General features: G+C 62.2%; 1 protein-coding gene across 2 annotated transcripts in view; it reads left to right on the top strand.

Annotated features, from left to right (window-relative positions):
* The first annotated feature begins 4,438 nt into the window (after nt 1–4,438).
* Nucleotides 4,439–15,917, top strand: part of PDE10A (phosphodiesterase 10A) — a 370,412-nt gene continuing 358,933 nt past the window's right edge. Inside the window, exon 1 of one of the 2 annotated variants that reach the window (XM_055137220.1) lies at nt 4,439–4,676. Coding sequence is in view for 1 of the 2 variants with exons in the window: in XM_055137218.1 (XP_054993193.1) it covers nt 5,777–5,882 (106 nt within the window). In the remaining variant the exon portion in view is untranslated. Of the gene's footprint in view, nt 4,677–5,737; nt 5,883–15,917 lie in introns of those variants that run through there. The other variant, XM_055137218.1, reaches the window with a different exon arrangement.

Raw genomic sequence — 15,917 nt, 5'->3', positions numbered from 1 at the left:
TGGGGGCTGGGAGGGGGCTGGGCCGCCCTCTCCCCACAGAGCAGCTGGCCAGAGCCTCAGCTCTCAGGGCTGGGAAGCCCATCAGAAGGCGCAGTGTGGGCTGGGCCTGGGCTTCAGCCTTGATTTCAGCCTCCTCCCCTGCGCCCAGGAACCTTCCTCCTGCCCAGGGTTTGAGGAGCCGCCTGGAGGCTTCCCAGAGAGAGCCTAGGCCCAGCACAATGCCGGTGCAGTGGCGCCATAGGGACGGGGCCACGTCAGTGTGCAGGGGTACAGACAGGTGTGCCTGCACTGATGCAGGGGTGAGGCTTGTGCAGGTGGTGCAGATCAGTGGGCCCTCACTGATGCAGGGGTGAGGCATGTGCAGGGATGAGGCGTGTTCAGGGGTGAGGCATGTGCAGGGGTGAGGCATGTGCAGGTGTGAGGTTTGTGCAGGGGTAAGTCAGTGCAGGGCTGCAGACCAGCAAGCCTGTGCTGATGCAGGGGTGAGGCGCGTGTGTAGGGGGACATGCCTGAGACCCAGGACTTGGGGCGCACAGTGCCATGTCCGGCTGCGGCCGCCTGGGCATAGACTGGAGGGACGGCATGTTGGTGGGGACATGCATGCATGGTATGTGCGTGTGTGAACCAGTGTATGCGTGTGTATGTGCATATGCGTGCATGTATGTACATGTGTGCCCACACATATTTGTATGTGTGCATGTGTATGCAGCCGACACTCCCTCTGATGTTTGCACTGTTCCCACAAGCCCCCGGCTTGGCGCCTGAGGAATGACCTTTGGGGGGAGGGGGGCTTTCCTCTTCACCCCTGCTGCCCTGCTGGTCCTGGGCGCCGAGAGGAGACCCCGAGCTCACAGGGCCTGGGCCACAGTCCTGCGCCTCTGGGGTGTGGTCTGTGCAGCCCCCCTGCAGGCACCTTCTCCCAGCCCCCGAGCCAGATGGAAGGCCGCGCCCCCTCCTGGTGAGACTGAAGGGGGGGTTCCCCCCCACCCCCGTTCACCACCACCCTGCCCCTTCCAGGTCCCCGCCACTCCTCTCATTTTCCCTGCACGGGAGGTGGAAGGTTCTAGAACAGCCTCTGCACCAGGTGGGGCCTGCTGACTCAGTTTTAGTGCAGTTCCCACTGTCCCATCTCTTGCCGGGTACGAGTCAGCCTCCTTCCACCCCCCACTGGGGATCCCTAGGTCCCGGGAAGCCATGGCCCACTCCCCGCCGCCCGTTCTATCCCCGTTGGGGGTGCTCAGGGTCGCTCCTGGGGGGCTCAGGGGCCGTCTGGGTGCTGGGATGGAGGCAAGCACCCACCTACTGTCCCCTCTCCCTTTCTCGCCGCCCACCAGTGTGCTGCCTGTAGGGCCGGGGAGAGGGCGTGCTTAGACGAGGGGCGGATGGGCCACCGCACGGGGCGTGAAGGGTGACGGGCTCTGGCCGCCGGAGGAACAGGAGACGTAACAGACGGAGAGAGATGGTGTGTCAGAGTGGGGGCCAGCGAGAAGACGGCGGCCACAGGCGGGTGCGTGACGGGAGTGAGACGTGCCCGTGACAGTGGCACTCAGGCTGGCGGCCACCAACAGGCGATGCCGGCCACTGGGGCAGAGATGCAGGCCAGAGAGCAGAAACACACTTGCTCTATCGACCATCAAGCTGCCTGCGGGTAAGTCTGAGACCCGAGTTCAAATGCAGCCAACCAAGTCACTTCCGGAAAACCTGCTACATAACTTCCACTAATGAATTTTTTCACGATTAGAAAATTTCAGTTATCGTTCCTTTACAAAGAAATTTGTTCTGAATTATGAGCAAGAGCAAACGCTGGTAAGAGACAGACACCACCCCCCGGTTTGGCTCCACACTGCTGTGCCCAGCGCCCCCCTTCCAGAGCTCGCTCTGAAACCTACCCCCCCAGCTGACAATCTCGAGACGCGGGGCCGTGGCTGCTGGCTCGTGCAGGGCTTGGGCTCGGACACCCGGGTCAGCACTGTGCACCCAGGAGCTGCTTCCCAGAGCAGATGCGAGCCGGGGAGAGAACAAAGACGGCAGTCTCTGGAGGAGAAGCCGTGTGCCCATGTGTCTGCTGGGCGCCCGGGGCATTCAGGCAGAGCTGCTGGCCGGGGGCGGGCGACAAACTCCACAGAGGACAGGGACAGAGAAGGGGCAGAGGACGTCAGGAACACACGCACACACCAAAACCCAGCGGGGGGGGGCACACATGGAGGACGAGCGAGTGAAGGGAGAGGCCCCAACTCTCTGGGAAGCCCAGACACAGCGGGGTTGGCACCCAGGCGTGGGGGTCCCGGCCATGGCCAGGCGGTGAGAAGCACGAACACTGCAGGCCGGAGCCGGTGGGAAATCCACGGGTGTCGCTGAACAGAGGGACGGCAGCGGACACGGATGCCAGGGAGGAGGCAAGAAAGATTCCTGCATACAGGAATGTACGTGGGCACACACATGCTCTATGCGTGTGTATCTGTGTGACTGTATGCAGTGTCACCATACATGCATGTCTGTGTGAAGATGGCAGTGTGCGCACATGAATGTAGCTGTGCGTAAGCTCATGTGAATGTGCACACGTGTGTTTGTCTCTGTACGTGCATGTGCTTGCCCACGTCTTTAAGAGGGGATTGCTTGGGTCTGTCTGCCGGGAGGGCCGGGGCCAGGAGGCGGGCACCCCCGGGCCCGGATCTTGGTCACTAAGACCATGAGAGGACAGGGCTTCTCGGAGAAGAGGCTGAGGCCAGGGTGCAGGTGGCAGGGACGAGGCCTGGGGCAGCCTGTGTCCACGCTCAGGAAACAGGATGCTGGGCCTCTCATTGGCCCTGGGGTGGATGGACGAGAATGACCACACGAGGTTGCCGCGCTGGGTCTAGTGGGGGAGGGGAGGCCCCGGGCCACAGCAGCAGAGACGGGGAGCTCAAGCCGGCTGCTGACAGCCCCGCCAACGTTCCCGGGCAGAGCGCAGGGGGGAGGCTGCATGCCCAGGGGGCGCGTTACTGCTGTCAGTCCTGAGTGCCGTGGGAAGTGGGTCCCCCACTCAAGGCTCAGAGTCACTGCGAACCAGGGCGCGACAGAACCCCGGCAGTGAGATTCCGAGTCTGCTCATTGGAGTCTCATCCCGAGCAAGCGGAGAGGGGGCTGTGGCAGGAAAGATGAAGAAGGTGCTGGAAGTATTCTGGGATGGAGGTGCTAGGCGGGGGGCGGCAGGCGGGAAGCAGGCTGTCTGCAGCAGGGCCATGGGGGCTGGGGACTGAGGGGGCCCCATATCTGCTCCCCAAAGCATCGGGAGAGCAGAGGAGCTGGGAGGGCCCAGGCGGGCTCCTGCTCAGTCTGCCCTGCTTGCAACTTCCCGGCACTGTGCGAATTATTGCAACTAAGTAGCCTGGTGGGGAGACAGTAACTATGCTCCCGGGGCCATGCACCGTCCCCAGGCCTGCTGAGGGACCCCTGAACACCGCTGGCGTAGCCCCCAACAAAACTCAAGAAACCCACAGCCAAGTGAGCCAAGGAGTCGGAAGGTCAGCCTGCCGCGGGCGAGCCCCTCCCGCCTGAGCGCCTGGGGTCCCAGCTGCCCACCCGAGGGCTCAGCACCGCGGGCCTGGCAGGCAGCTGCCGGGACCTGCTCATCGCCCCGCGGAGCCCAGAGTTTCAGGCTGCGGCGTGGGAACACGTCTGGCTCATACAGCGGACACGGGCGCCCACACTTAGGGCGAGACGGGAGGCGCATGGGCACCCGGAGACTCGGAAGCTGGGGTCCTGAGGATGTGCTCTGCGCGGCGGACGGGCGAGGGGGGGATGTCTCCGAGTGGCACCCAGGGCCCCCTGGCGGGGCAAAGGAAGAGGGTGTCCCACCAACTGACCCTTGGGGACACGTCGACCTCCTGGGTCAGGGCAGGGCTGCTCCCTGGCCCCTTCCCTCACCCTCAGATCCCAGCTAGGGACCCCAGTCCCAGGCTCCCCGCCGACGCGCCCGCACGGGGACATGGGACAGCTACAGGGGTGCCAGAGGGAGCCCCAGGGGCCAGGCAGGCCAGGAGGGGCGTGGGCAATGCGGGGTGCGGGAGCAGGCGTCTGGGAAGCCTGTGTGGGGCAGGGCGCAGCCCCCTCTCCAGGAAACCAGGAGTAGAGTGGGGGTCTCCCGGGCCGTGGAAGGGACCCTCTTCTGGAAGGGGTCAGCCCCCGCCCGCCCGGGGGTCTGCGCCGCGGGGTCGGCTTTCCCCGGGTGCCGCGCGCTCAGGCCCGTCTCCCGCGCAGGGGGCGGCGGGCGGGCGCCCCGGGGAGGCTGCGGGCGGGCGGGCGCGGGCGCGGGCGCGGGGCGCGGGGCGCGCGCCGCCCGGCCTGTGAATGGGCGGCGGGGGCGGGGGCGGCCGCGCGAGGGTCCGGCGGTGACGTCGGCGCCGGCAGCTGTCAGGGAGCGTCGCCGCCTCCTGTTGGACGCGGGGGGCGGGGAGCGCGGCGCCGCCGCTTAAAGGAAACTCTGGAAGTTGCGGCGGCCGCGCCGTCCCGGGCACCCGCGCCGCGCGCTCCTGAGCGCCAGGCGCGCGCTCGGGCCAAAGTTGGGGCGCAGGGCGGGGTCCGGCATGGGCCGCGGCGCGAAGGCGGGCGGCGGCGGCGCCCCGGCGGGGGGCGCGGCGCGGACCCCCGGCCCGGGCGCAGCCGAGAGCGGCGAGGGCAGCGCCGCGCACCTGCGGGTAAGTTGGCGGCTCCGCTCACCCCTGCTTAACCCCTGGGCGCCCGGGGACTCCGCGCAGCCCACCCGACTTCGGGGCAACTCGCCGGCGCCCCCGGCCGCTGTTCCCGCGGTGGGGTGTCGGCGCCCCGCTGGGGGCGCGGGGCCGAGCGGGAGAGGAGCCGGGGGCTCGGGAGCGGGGAGCCCGGACCCCAAGCCCCGCCGAGCCGGTCCCGCTGCCAAGTTCTGCCCTGCCCGCGCCGCAGCGCCCGGGTGCGGGTCGCACGCCCCCGCCGGCCCCTTCCCCGCCTCCCTGCTGCGGTGTGACGGGGACAGAGCCCTCCCCCCCTCGCCCCTCGCCTCCTCTGCAGCCCCAACCTCCGTTCCGCACCGGCTCCTATGATGTCACAGGGGACCCCCCAGCCCTAGCATCTGCGGGCGGGCTGCGCACGGAATTGCTGCTGCAGCCTGAACTTTCTTCCTTCCGCGAATTTCCTTCCGAAAACATGCCCAGCCCCAGCCCCAAGACGGTCCTGGAGAGCAGGCACCCCCCCAGCCCCCCAGCCAGGGAGAGGTCAGCTGCCTGGCCGGGCTCTCCTCTCTGGCTTGGGCCCCCCCCTTTCTGGGTTTACCTTCCGTGGGAAGAAAAAAAAGAGGAGGGAGAGAGAGGGAGAGAGAGAGAGAGAGAGAGAGAGAGAGAGAGAGAGAGAGAGATAAGGAAGAGACGATAGAGGAGAGAGAGACAGAGGAGAGAGAGACAGAGGAGAGAGAGACAGAGAAGAGAGAGACAGAGGGGAGAGAGAGAGAGAGAGAGAGAGAGAGAGAGAGAGAGAGAGAGAGAGAGAGAGAGAGAGAGAGAGAGAGAGAGAGAGAGAGTAGCCCCTGGCCGCGCTGCCCTGATGAAGGTCCCAGCAGCGGGTGCCCTGCCCGCGGCCCCAGCGTCTGCCTTCCCAGCGGCTCCGGTGCCCAAGTCCAGTCCCTTCCCCGCGGCGAGCCCTTCCCCTCTCCCCACCCCTTCCTCTGTCTCTGCTCCTGCCACCGAACCCCACCTTGGCGCTCCTCTCAGAGGGGGGAGGGCTGGGGGTGGGGAAAGGACGCCCCGGCGCCCCTGGCCGGACAGAGATGTCGAAGAAGCGGAAAACCATGGCGGGTGGAGGAGGCGGAGAGCCTGCGCTCCCCGAGGAGGAGCCCCCCACTGCCTGCTTCGGGGGCAGCCGCCAGGAGCAAGGTAGGGGGAGGGGGCGGAGGAAGAGGAGCAGGAGGGGGCCGGAGCAGCAGCCCAGGCGCACCCCTCTGCAGGAATCCCCCTCTCCCAGGGCTCCCGAGGCGAGGAACTTGAGCAGACTTTGTTTACCCCCACGGGTGGGGTTCAGAGGAGTCCTCAGGAGACGGGAGGGGGGGGGGCGGGGGGCACCCCCGAGACCCAGGCTGAGACCCACCCTGGGTGAGGGCCAGGCTCTGGTGGTGGGGGCAGAGGGTGGGGTGGGGGAGAGGAGGCGGGAGAGGGGGAGGGCGGGGGTACCGGCACCCTGGCCTCTGCCCTGCGTGGAGAGGCTGCGTGGACGCCCGAGCAGGACACCTGTGTCCAGACGGGGGTGCTGGCTCCGGGGCAGCCGGCGGGAGGGACGCTGCCTCCTCCGGCTCCTCCAGCCCAGGGATGCTCGGGGCTGCGTCACTGTGCAGCCTCCTCCTGGCAGTGCCAGGCCTGGGCCCCTCCTGGAGCTGAGGTGAGGCTGGCAGCAGGTCTGGAGGGAGCCGGGGTTCCAGGCGAGGCGTGGGGCGGGCAGGGCCAGGAGCCGGGGAGCCTTTTCCCGGGGGAGCATGGGTCCTGGGCCGCGGGGGCCACGCCAGAGCCCCGGGGCCGGCCTCGGTGGGCTGCAGAGTCCAGGGGCACCGGGCGCAGATGCAGATTTTGGCTGTTGCAGAAGCCGTGGGCAGGGCGGGACGGGGCTGGGGCAGGGCCGGCTCGGGGTGGCAGAGCCGGGCACAGGGCACACCGGCTCTTCTCCTCGGACGTCAGCGGCCTCGCCCCGTGGCCGGGGCCTCCAGTAGGGACAGCGGGAACGTGGGGCCAACTGCAGCCCTGAGCCGGCCAGTGCACCTGGGCTCAGCGGGCCGGGCCGGGCTATCCGGGACGGGGCGTGTGGGCCGCCTCTGGCCTCGGTGCACCCTCCAGAACATTTGGCCAAGGTGGACGGACCCGAGCCCAGCTGCTTGGCCTTCTGTGCCCGGTTCCGATCTCAGAGCAAAAGTCATTGCATGTCCTAAATGCATTTTACTGGAAAATGGATTCTGGCGAGCGCTTCCAATATTGCCAATGGACGGTTGACATTTCCCTGTGTTGGAGGAGGATAATCTGACACCCCCCCGCCCCCTCCAAGTACCCTGATGCGGTCAGTGACTAGGTTCTGGCCTGGTGGTTGCTGCCCGGGTGGACGCCGAGCTGCCCCGTGGAGCCCTGGTGGGTCTGTGGAGCTGGCCTCACGCGTGGGAGCTCACCTGGACACACGGAAGCCTCAGTCGGAGAGATGAGGTGCTGGTGGGCACCAGGGCAGTTAGGAATTGCACGTAACAAACGTCTCTCCTCTTTTTGGTGGAAATGTGTGTTATTAGACTCAAAAAAAAAAAAGGGCTGTGCTCCAGAGGCATCAGCAGCTGGACGCGAACCCTTACTGCCCGGTGGACGGACCCAGAGGCCGTCCTGCAACTCAGAATGATCAATAGCCAGTCCCTCTCTCTGCCTTACTTCGAGAATATCATAATTTCTAAATGACTTGTACAAATTGGTTTTGTTTTAGAGCTTAAAATATCTAATGATTTTACAGTATCCTTCGTATTTGGCAAATAAAAATGCTGCTCAGAAATGCCTGCGAATGTGTAGCTGTAGAAACCAGTGAGGGTGTGAGCACTCAGGCTCCAGAACACCACGACTGTCTCTCTGAGAACTGGGCGCCCAGCTCTGCAGACGGGGCCTGCTTGCCTCGACCTCCCCTCAGGACACGGGGGGCCGGCGCTGGGGTGACGGTGGTTGCTGGGCCGGGGGCTGCTGGCTGCTGGCCCTGTCACTCCCTCACACGCCTGGGTGCGACGTGCAGGATCCCCGGTCGCCGACATGGTGGGTGATCCCTTGGGTCACAGCCCTCAGGCCTTAGCTGAGCCTTCCTCCTCAGGAGACCCCCCCTGACCCCAGGCGAGGCTGTATGTGGGTCTCGAGCAGATGTGATGGTCTGGTCTCCCCCTGACCCGGACCACCCTGCCCACTGCACCTCGCTGGGCAGTGGAAAGGTGCGCGCACGGACAATGACCGAACTCCCCCCCAAGTTTCCATCCAAGTTGTTTTACGCGTGCATGCGTGCGTGCGTGCGTGCGTGCGTGTGCGTGCGTGTGGATTCATGGTCAGAATCTGGTTTTCTTGTGGGTCCAGCTCCCTGTGTCTGACACGTCTGGCTCACACTGACGAAGATGTTTGCATGTAAACTTCAACTTGCGAAGACTCTGCCATGTGCGTGCGGACCCGCCAGCAGCAGTCTTACTCTCCCCCGGCTGTTTCCTCCCGGGCCGTGCACTCAGATGTGCTTCAGTTCTGCCCACCCGACGCCGTGTGCTGGGGCTGCCCTGGGAGGTCATTGCTGTAACACGCAACAATCATGCTGCTTGGTCTCACCCCGAGGCACATGCTCACCCGTCACTGGGCTCTGAGGCAGAGCTGTGCTCTGGTCCCCGTGCCCGGCGCCCGCTCCCGCTCCCGCAACATGCAGGCTTTCTTAGCCGCTGTTGGGTGTCCGAACTCTGTCTCCTCTCCAAAGTGTTCTATGTTGGTTGCTTTCTGATGTTCTTACTCATTTATTTCACGATGAGTTTGGCGTAGAGAACGATGCCAGCTGTTTGTATTACATCCAGTTAATCTCGAGTGCTTTGGAAGCAGCCCCTGTCTCAGGTGAAGTTGGTCAGCCTTGTTTCCTGCCGCAGCTGGCCCCAAGGGCGCCTCTGGGCCGGGGCGACCCGCAGAAGCTTGAACTTGACTTCTGACCTACGCATCTTCAGCCTGCCTCGGCTTTCCTGAGTGGCAGGAAGGTGTCTGCGGGAGACTGTCTCCTGGCAGCGGTCAGATGGTGGCTCGTGTCCAGGCGTGCCTTTGGGATCTTAGCAGCACCTGCCCCCGTGTTGTCATGGGTGTTGGCTTTGGGGCCCCTGAGCGAGGGGCAGGGCAAGTCGTGTGGGGTCCACGTTTCCAAATCAAGGTAGAGGTGGGCATCAGGTCAGTCTCCCCAAGGGGTGGCCCCGCCCCACTCGGGGCACTGGGACATCGGGGAGACTGCAGCACCCCCGGGCTGTTTGCAGTTACTTAAAGAAGGAGCATTTCCCCTGTAGGTGGGGCGGGAGACCAGACTGGGGTCTTCTGATCTCAGGCTCTGTCGTGAGCCTAAGGTTCAGCCAGTCCAACCAATCAGACCCCCTACCAATTAGAATGATTTTTTTTTGACCCGAATCCGTTCGTGTTTTTCTTAAATTAGCTGGTGAGGTAGACTTTGATAGCCGGTGGAAAGTGGCACAGCCCTTGGAAGGGAGCAGCCCGCGCCCGCCCGGTGACGCCCGGTGACGGCACGAGCCCACCTGCCCCAGAACCGGGGAGCCCGGAGAGCTCTCTCTGGCTGGCCCTGCCTGGGTGGGTCAGAGGAGGGGCGGGGTGAGATTGGGGGGCTGCCTGAGGAGGGGCGGGGTGAGATTTGGGGGCTGCCTGAGGAGGGGCGGGGTGAGATTGGGGGGCTGCCTGAGGAGGGGCGGGGTGAGATTGGGGGGCTGCCTGAGGAGGGGCGGGGTGAGAGTCGGGGGGCTGCCTGAGGGCCCCGGAGAAAGCCCTTCCCAGCCTCCAGCCCCTCAGACTCCACAGACAGGACCGAGGAGCGGGTTTGCGGGTGGGAGGCGAGGGAGGGCCGCCGAGACCCCTGCTGGTCCCGTGGGACTCGGTGGTGGCCAGGAGGGGGTGGGGCGAAGGGCCCCTTGGGAAGGGGGCGAGCTGGGGCAGTGGGGGTGCAGGAGCTCCTGCCCCCTCCTCGTGCCCCCCACAGACACGCCGCCCCTCCCGGTCCACAGCGGCCATGGAGGAGCCGCCCGGCCCAGAGCTGACCGTGAGTGGCCGTCGCGGGTCGCTCCTGCTCCCGCCGTCTGTCCGTCCATGCAAGGCAAAAGCGCCCAGTGGGAGGTGGGCCCGGAAGAGGCCACCGGGGAGCCGGTGTCGCTGTGTCCTGGCGGAACCCCGCAGGGACGGGTGCCCAGACCCGCTTCCTCTTCCCGCGCCTTCTCTGCTGCTCCGGGGAAACCTGCCGCGCACCTCGCCGGCCGCACTGCCCCGAGCCAGGGAGCGGCCAGTGACCAGCCCACGGCCCCGTGGACGGTCCAAGGCCTGTGGGCTTCTGTGCTCACAGTGACACGCCCAAGACGCTGGGCGGGGTGTCGCGCAGAGGTCGGCGTTGATGGCAGGTCCTCCCAGCCGCCCCTGCCGGAGTCACGGCGGCTCCACCTGCCCTGCAGGCCCGTGTGCACCCAGCCCAGGGGACACCGAGTGTGTCTCCCGCACAATCCGTGTCCCCGCCGCCCGCTCCCTTGGCCTCCGCCGTGGTGACGCTGCATCCTGGGCGGACACTCGCCCCTTTCCCACTCTGGGGGGGCAGGAGTGCGCCGAGGGGGGAGCAGGGAGAGCCGGGGCTTGTCGCCGTGGTGACCTCACGTGTGTGTGTGTGTGTGTGTGTGTGTGTGTGTGTGTGTGGGCAGAGCTGTTCGACCCTCTCAGTTACTGCCCACGTGCTCAGATCCGACACTCCGGTGCAGAAGAAATGGGGGTGGGGGTGGGTGTCACACAGTAGCAGGTGCGGCCCGAGCCCAGACCTGGGTCTCTCGGGGCCTCGGGCCTCTCCTGGACACGTGGAGATGCTCCTCGCGCTGTTGGCGTGGGAAGGGCCGGTGCTGAGGCGCTGGGATGGGGACCAGCAGGTCTGCTGGGAGCAGGACTCCCGTCCCCAGGTTCTGCTCAGCCACCAGCCCCCTCTAGAGACCTGAGAAAATCCCCCGTGGGGCCGGGTCCGAGGATCGCACCGTGATGCCCCGGAAGCCCCTCTCGCTCTGCAGCCAGGAGTGATCCTGGGCACGGTGGCGTGGGGCTTCCCGTGCGCGGTCTCTCACGGGCCCGGGGGCTGGTTGGGGGTTTGAGATAGCCACTTGGACCCCGTGACTGAGGAGTGGCCGGTCTGTGCGGGGACAGCCGTCCTCTTTTTTTTTTCAATATTTTTAACGAATCACCACGAGATACAGTTACAGACTTACGAACATTCGTGGTCATGTTTCATTCATACAGTGATAGAGACCCATCCCTCCACCAGCGCCCATTCTCCACCAACAGTGCTCCCAGTGTCCCTCCTGCCCCCCACCCCCCACAGCCTCTGTGGCAGGGCATTCCTTTTTACTCTCTCTCTCTCTCTCTCTCTCTCTCTCTCTCTCTCTCTCTCTCCTTTTGGGTGTTGTGGTTTGCAATACGGGTACTAAGAGGCCACCATGTTTGGTCCATAGTCTACTCTCAGCCCGAATCTCCCATCCTGAGCGATCCCTCCAACCATCATTCACTTAGTGGTCCCTTCTCTATCCCAGCTGCCTTTTCCTCCGGCACGTGAGACCGGCTTCCAAGCCATGGAGTGATCCTCCTTGCCCTTGTCTCTACTATTCTTAGGTGTTAGTCTCCCATTCTGTTACTTTATACTCCACGAATGAGTGCAGTCCTTCTGTTTCTGTCCCTCTCTCTCTGACTCATTTCACTTAGCATGATACTCTCCATGTTGATCCACTTATATGCAAATTTCATGATTTCATATTTTCTAACAGCTGCATAGTATTCCATTGTGTAGATGTACCAAAGTTTCTTTAACCAGTCATCTGTTCTCAGGCACTTGGGTTTTTTTGATTCTGGCTATTGTAAATAGTGCTGCAGTGAATATACAAGTGCAGATGTCATTTCTACTGTATATTTTTGCATCTCTAGGATATATTCTCAGAAGTGGTATTGCTGGGTCAAATGGGAGCTCAAGTTCTAGTTTTTTGAGAATCGCCCGTATTGTTTTCCAAAAAGGCTAAACCAGTCGGCATTCCCACCAGCAGTGAAGGAGAGTCCCTTTCTCCCCACATCCGTGCCAACACTGGTTATTTTTGTTCTTTCAGATGTGTGCCAGTCTTTGTGGTGTGAGATGGTATCTCATTGTTGTTTTGAAATGCATCTCCCTGATGATCAGTGATAAGGAGCATTTTTTCATGTGCCTCTTGGCCATTCTGATTTCTTCTTTGAAAAAGTTTCTGTTTATTTCATCGCCCCATTTTCTGATGGGATTGGATGTTTTCTTCTTGTAGAGTTTAACCAGTGCCTTGTATATCTTTGACATCAAACCCTTATCAGATGGGTATTGGGGGATTATCCTTTCCCATTCTGTAGACTAGATAGTCTACAGTTGTATTCTGATTATTGTTTCTTTTTCTTTTCTTTTTTAAAATTTATTGAATCACCGTGAGATAGTTACAAACTTTCATGTTTGAATTGCAATCACAATGATCAAACATCCATCCCTTCACCAGAGCACATTCCCCACCACCAATATCCCTGGTATACCCCCCCTTTCCCACCCTCCCCCTGCCTCCATGGCAGACAATGTTCCCCATACTCTCTCTCTACTTTTGGGCATTATGGTTTGTAACACAGACACTGAGAGGTCATCATGTTTGGTCCATTATCTACTTTCGGCATGCATCTCCCATCCCCACTGGTTCCTCCAGCCATCATTGACTTAGTGATCCCTTCTCTATTCCAGCTTCCTTCTCCCCTCTGCTCATGAGGCAGGCTTCCAGGTATGGGGCAAACCTCCTAGCCCTTATATCTACTGTCCTTGGGTGTCAATCTTGTGTTATGTTATTTTATACTCCACAAATGAGTGCAGTCCGTCTATGTCTGTCCCTCTCTTTCTGACTCATTTCACCTAGCATGAAGCTTCTTAGTTTAAGATTGTCCTATTTGTTTTCTCTGTTTTCACTTCTTGGTCAGTGGCATTTCGTCTTTGAAGATACCTTTGGCTTCAATGTTGTGGAGGGTTTTGCCGACCTTTACTTCAATGTACCTTATGGATTCTGATCTGATGTTGAGGTCTTTAATCCATTTTGATCTGACTTTTGTGTATGGTGTTGGGTAAAGGCCTGAGACCATATATATATATATTTTTTGCATGTAGCTTTTCAGTTTTGCCTGCACAATTTGTTAAATGGGCTTTCCTAACTCCATTTTATATTTCTTGCTCCCTTGTCAAAGATTAGATGATCTTGGGGCCGGAGCGATAGCACAGCGGGTAGGGCGTTTGCCTTGCATGCGGCCGACTCGGGTTCGATACCCGGCATCCCATATGGTCCCCCAAGCATCGCCAGGAGTAATTCCTGAGTGCAAAGCCAGGAGTAACCCCTGAGCATCGCTGGGTGTGACCCAAAAAGCAAAAAAAAAAAATTAGATGATCATATATTTGAGGGTGTGTGTAAGTATATTCTACCCTATTTCATTGGTCTGTGAATCTATCTTTGTTCCAATACCATGTTGTTTTAATTATTACTGCTTTGTAGTACGGTTTGAATTTGGGGATGGTGAAGCCCCCCATCTTTTTTTGAGAATTGCTTTAGCTATTCATGAGGGCTTATTGTTCCCTATGAATTTCAGGAGTGTTTGATCAATTTCTTTGAAGAATGTCATGGGTGCCCTTATAGGGATCGCATTGAATCTGTATAATGCTTTGGGGAGTATTGCCATTTTGACAATGTCATTTCTCCCAGTCCATGAGTGGGGGATGTGTTTCCATTTCCTCATGTCCTCTTTTATTTCGTGAAGCAGCGCGTCGGAGTTTTCTCTGTACAGGTCCTTTACCTCCTTAGTTAAGCTGATTCCGAGGTGCTTGACTCTGAGCATGATGTGAACGGGATTGCTTTGTTCCTGTTGCTTTCTCCTCTCTCGTTATTTGCTAAAGGAAAGCCATGGACTTTGGGAATTGGCTGTACGGGAAGGCCACCCTCTGCATCCTCTCCTGCTGCATCTGTGGGGGGACACTTACGGGGTGTTGGGGAGGAAGAGGCCGGTCTGGTCGGCTGGAGGGAGGGCGGGGCGGCCTGCCAGGCAGAGCCAGAGCCGAGCCTGGCTGTGAGATGTCGAGGGTGCCTCTCGGATCGCCTGGGCCTGTGGGGTCTGCACTTACCCTGGTCGGCTCCGGCCCCACCTCAGTGCCGCGGAGCCCCCAGTGGCCGTGTGACTCCGCCTTGTCAGAGCCCAGGATGCCGGTGGCTTTGGAGGTTGGCTAGCTGCTTCCCGAGGCCAGGCCTCTGGACCACCCCCCGGGGCCGGCATCAGGAGCCAAGGCAGGTGACCAAGGGTCGGTCAGCCCTGGGTTGGTGCTGCGCCAGGTGGTCCGTGGCCCAGGGACCCTCTGCCTGGGCCTGACCCAGACACTGAGGCCCGCGGTGAGCAGACGCTGGGCAGGAAGCAGAGCCGCCCGCCCAGGCCTGGCGGGGGCAGGGTCGGCGTCTTCCTCTCCCCCGGGTCTGCGCCTGCTCAGGACGTTCCCACAGGGGAGCTGCTGTGAACAGCCTGTCCACGTCAGCTCTGCCACACTCCGGGCACGGCAACATTCTAGAAGGTTCCTCTGTGCTGCCTTGCAGTCAGACCTTCCCTCAGAGGTACCCGCCCTCCAGCCGGCCGCCTCGGACTGTCCCAAGTGCAGCTGGCCTGCTCTCCGCGTGGCCGAGGGTCTCGGCCCGTTCAGTCCTGCTGATGCTATCGGCAGTATTTATGCTAGTGAGCATTAATGCTATCACCAGTAGCATTGATACTCAAAGTTTCCTTCCTTCCTATGACCGAGGAGCATTTGGGGTGTTTCCATCTTGGGGCATCACTGCGGGGGCAGAGATGTGACTCTGGGCTGAGCGTCCGGTTGGCTGCGCAGGGGAGACGGTGCGTTCTCTCCCTGCGGGTCCTCTCTGGGCTGCTGGACGCCCAGGGGCTACGGCGTGTGTCTGGGTGCCGCCTGGTATCACCGCCTTGCCGACGACACGCGGGGGCAGGGAAAGGCCGAGCTGGTGGGGGCAGAGCCCTGGGCTCGGGGGCTGTTAGAGCCCATGATGGATATTCAGTTCCTGGGGCCACCTGGGATTCCTGCCGGCATGTCAGGGCACCCCCAAGGTGCCAACCACGACGGGGACCCCGGAACTGGTCACAGTTTCACCCAGCAGCGCCCCGTGAGATGCAGTTACAGACTTACAGACTTTGGTGCTTACGTTTCAGTCACACAGTGTCCAGGCCCCACCCCTCCACCAGCGCCCCTTCTCCGCCACCCACTCCCGGTGTCCCTCCTGCACCCCCACCCCTGTGGCCCGCACATTCCCTCTCTCTCCCTCTCTCCCTTCGGGAGTTGTGTGTGCAGTACGGGGACTAAGGGGCCGTCGTGTTTGGTCCCTAGTCTGCTCTCAGCCCGCATCTCTCGTCCAGGGTGGGCCGTCCCAGCATCCTCTGCTCGGTGGTTCCCTCTCTGTCCCACACGTGAGCCGGCGTCCACGCTGTGAGTGACCCTCCCGGCCCTTACCTGCGCTCCCTGGTGTCGGTCTCCCACGGGGACTCTGGGAAGGGGCCGTGTGGGGAGCTGGGCCGGGCTGCTGGGCCACAGACGCCCCCAGCCCCTTTCGGGGGGCGCGAGTCTGTTCCCAGACCCCCCCTTACTGTTGCTGAGCTTCTGGCTTCTGCCAGCCAACGGGCTGGGCGTGGGCCCGGTATACGGTAGCCCCGGGCTCATCCCTGGCTCCGCCTGGTCGCTGAGCACTGAGCCGAGAGCAGCCCCTGAGCCCTGCCGGGGGTGGCTCAAACCCCCCACCGAGAGGCCAAAGGTCCTGTTGATGCAGCCGCTCTCTGGGGGCTGCAGGAGCATGTGAGCCCGGAGGGAGACCAGAGAGCCGGGCCCAACGCGGCCCTGGGTGGGTGCTGGCGGGTCGTGTCAGTGTCATGGGGTCGCAGCGGGGTGGCAGCTCCCAGGCGCCTTGTCCTGGGGGGCTCTGGCCGGTGCCCCAGGGCAGACCCCCAGGCAAGGCCCGGCGGCTGCGTGAGGGAGCCGAGTGACGGGACTAGGACCCTGCCCGGCCTCCTCGGAGCAGGGGCGCCTGCTCAGGCTGTCTCGGGGGGAGGCTAGTGCAGTGCTGGCCAGGCCATGCC

Source organism: Sorex araneus, chromosome 4, assembly GCF_027595985.1.
Source record: "Sorex araneus isolate mSorAra2 chromosome 4, mSorAra2.pri, whole genome shotgun sequence".
In the NCBI taxonomy this organism is placed as follows: Eukaryota; Metazoa; Chordata; class Mammalia; order Eulipotyphla; family Soricidae; genus Sorex; species Sorex araneus.
The sequence above is the reverse complement of the archived record's forward strand: the minus strand, read 5'-3'. Positions and strand labels throughout refer to the sequence as shown.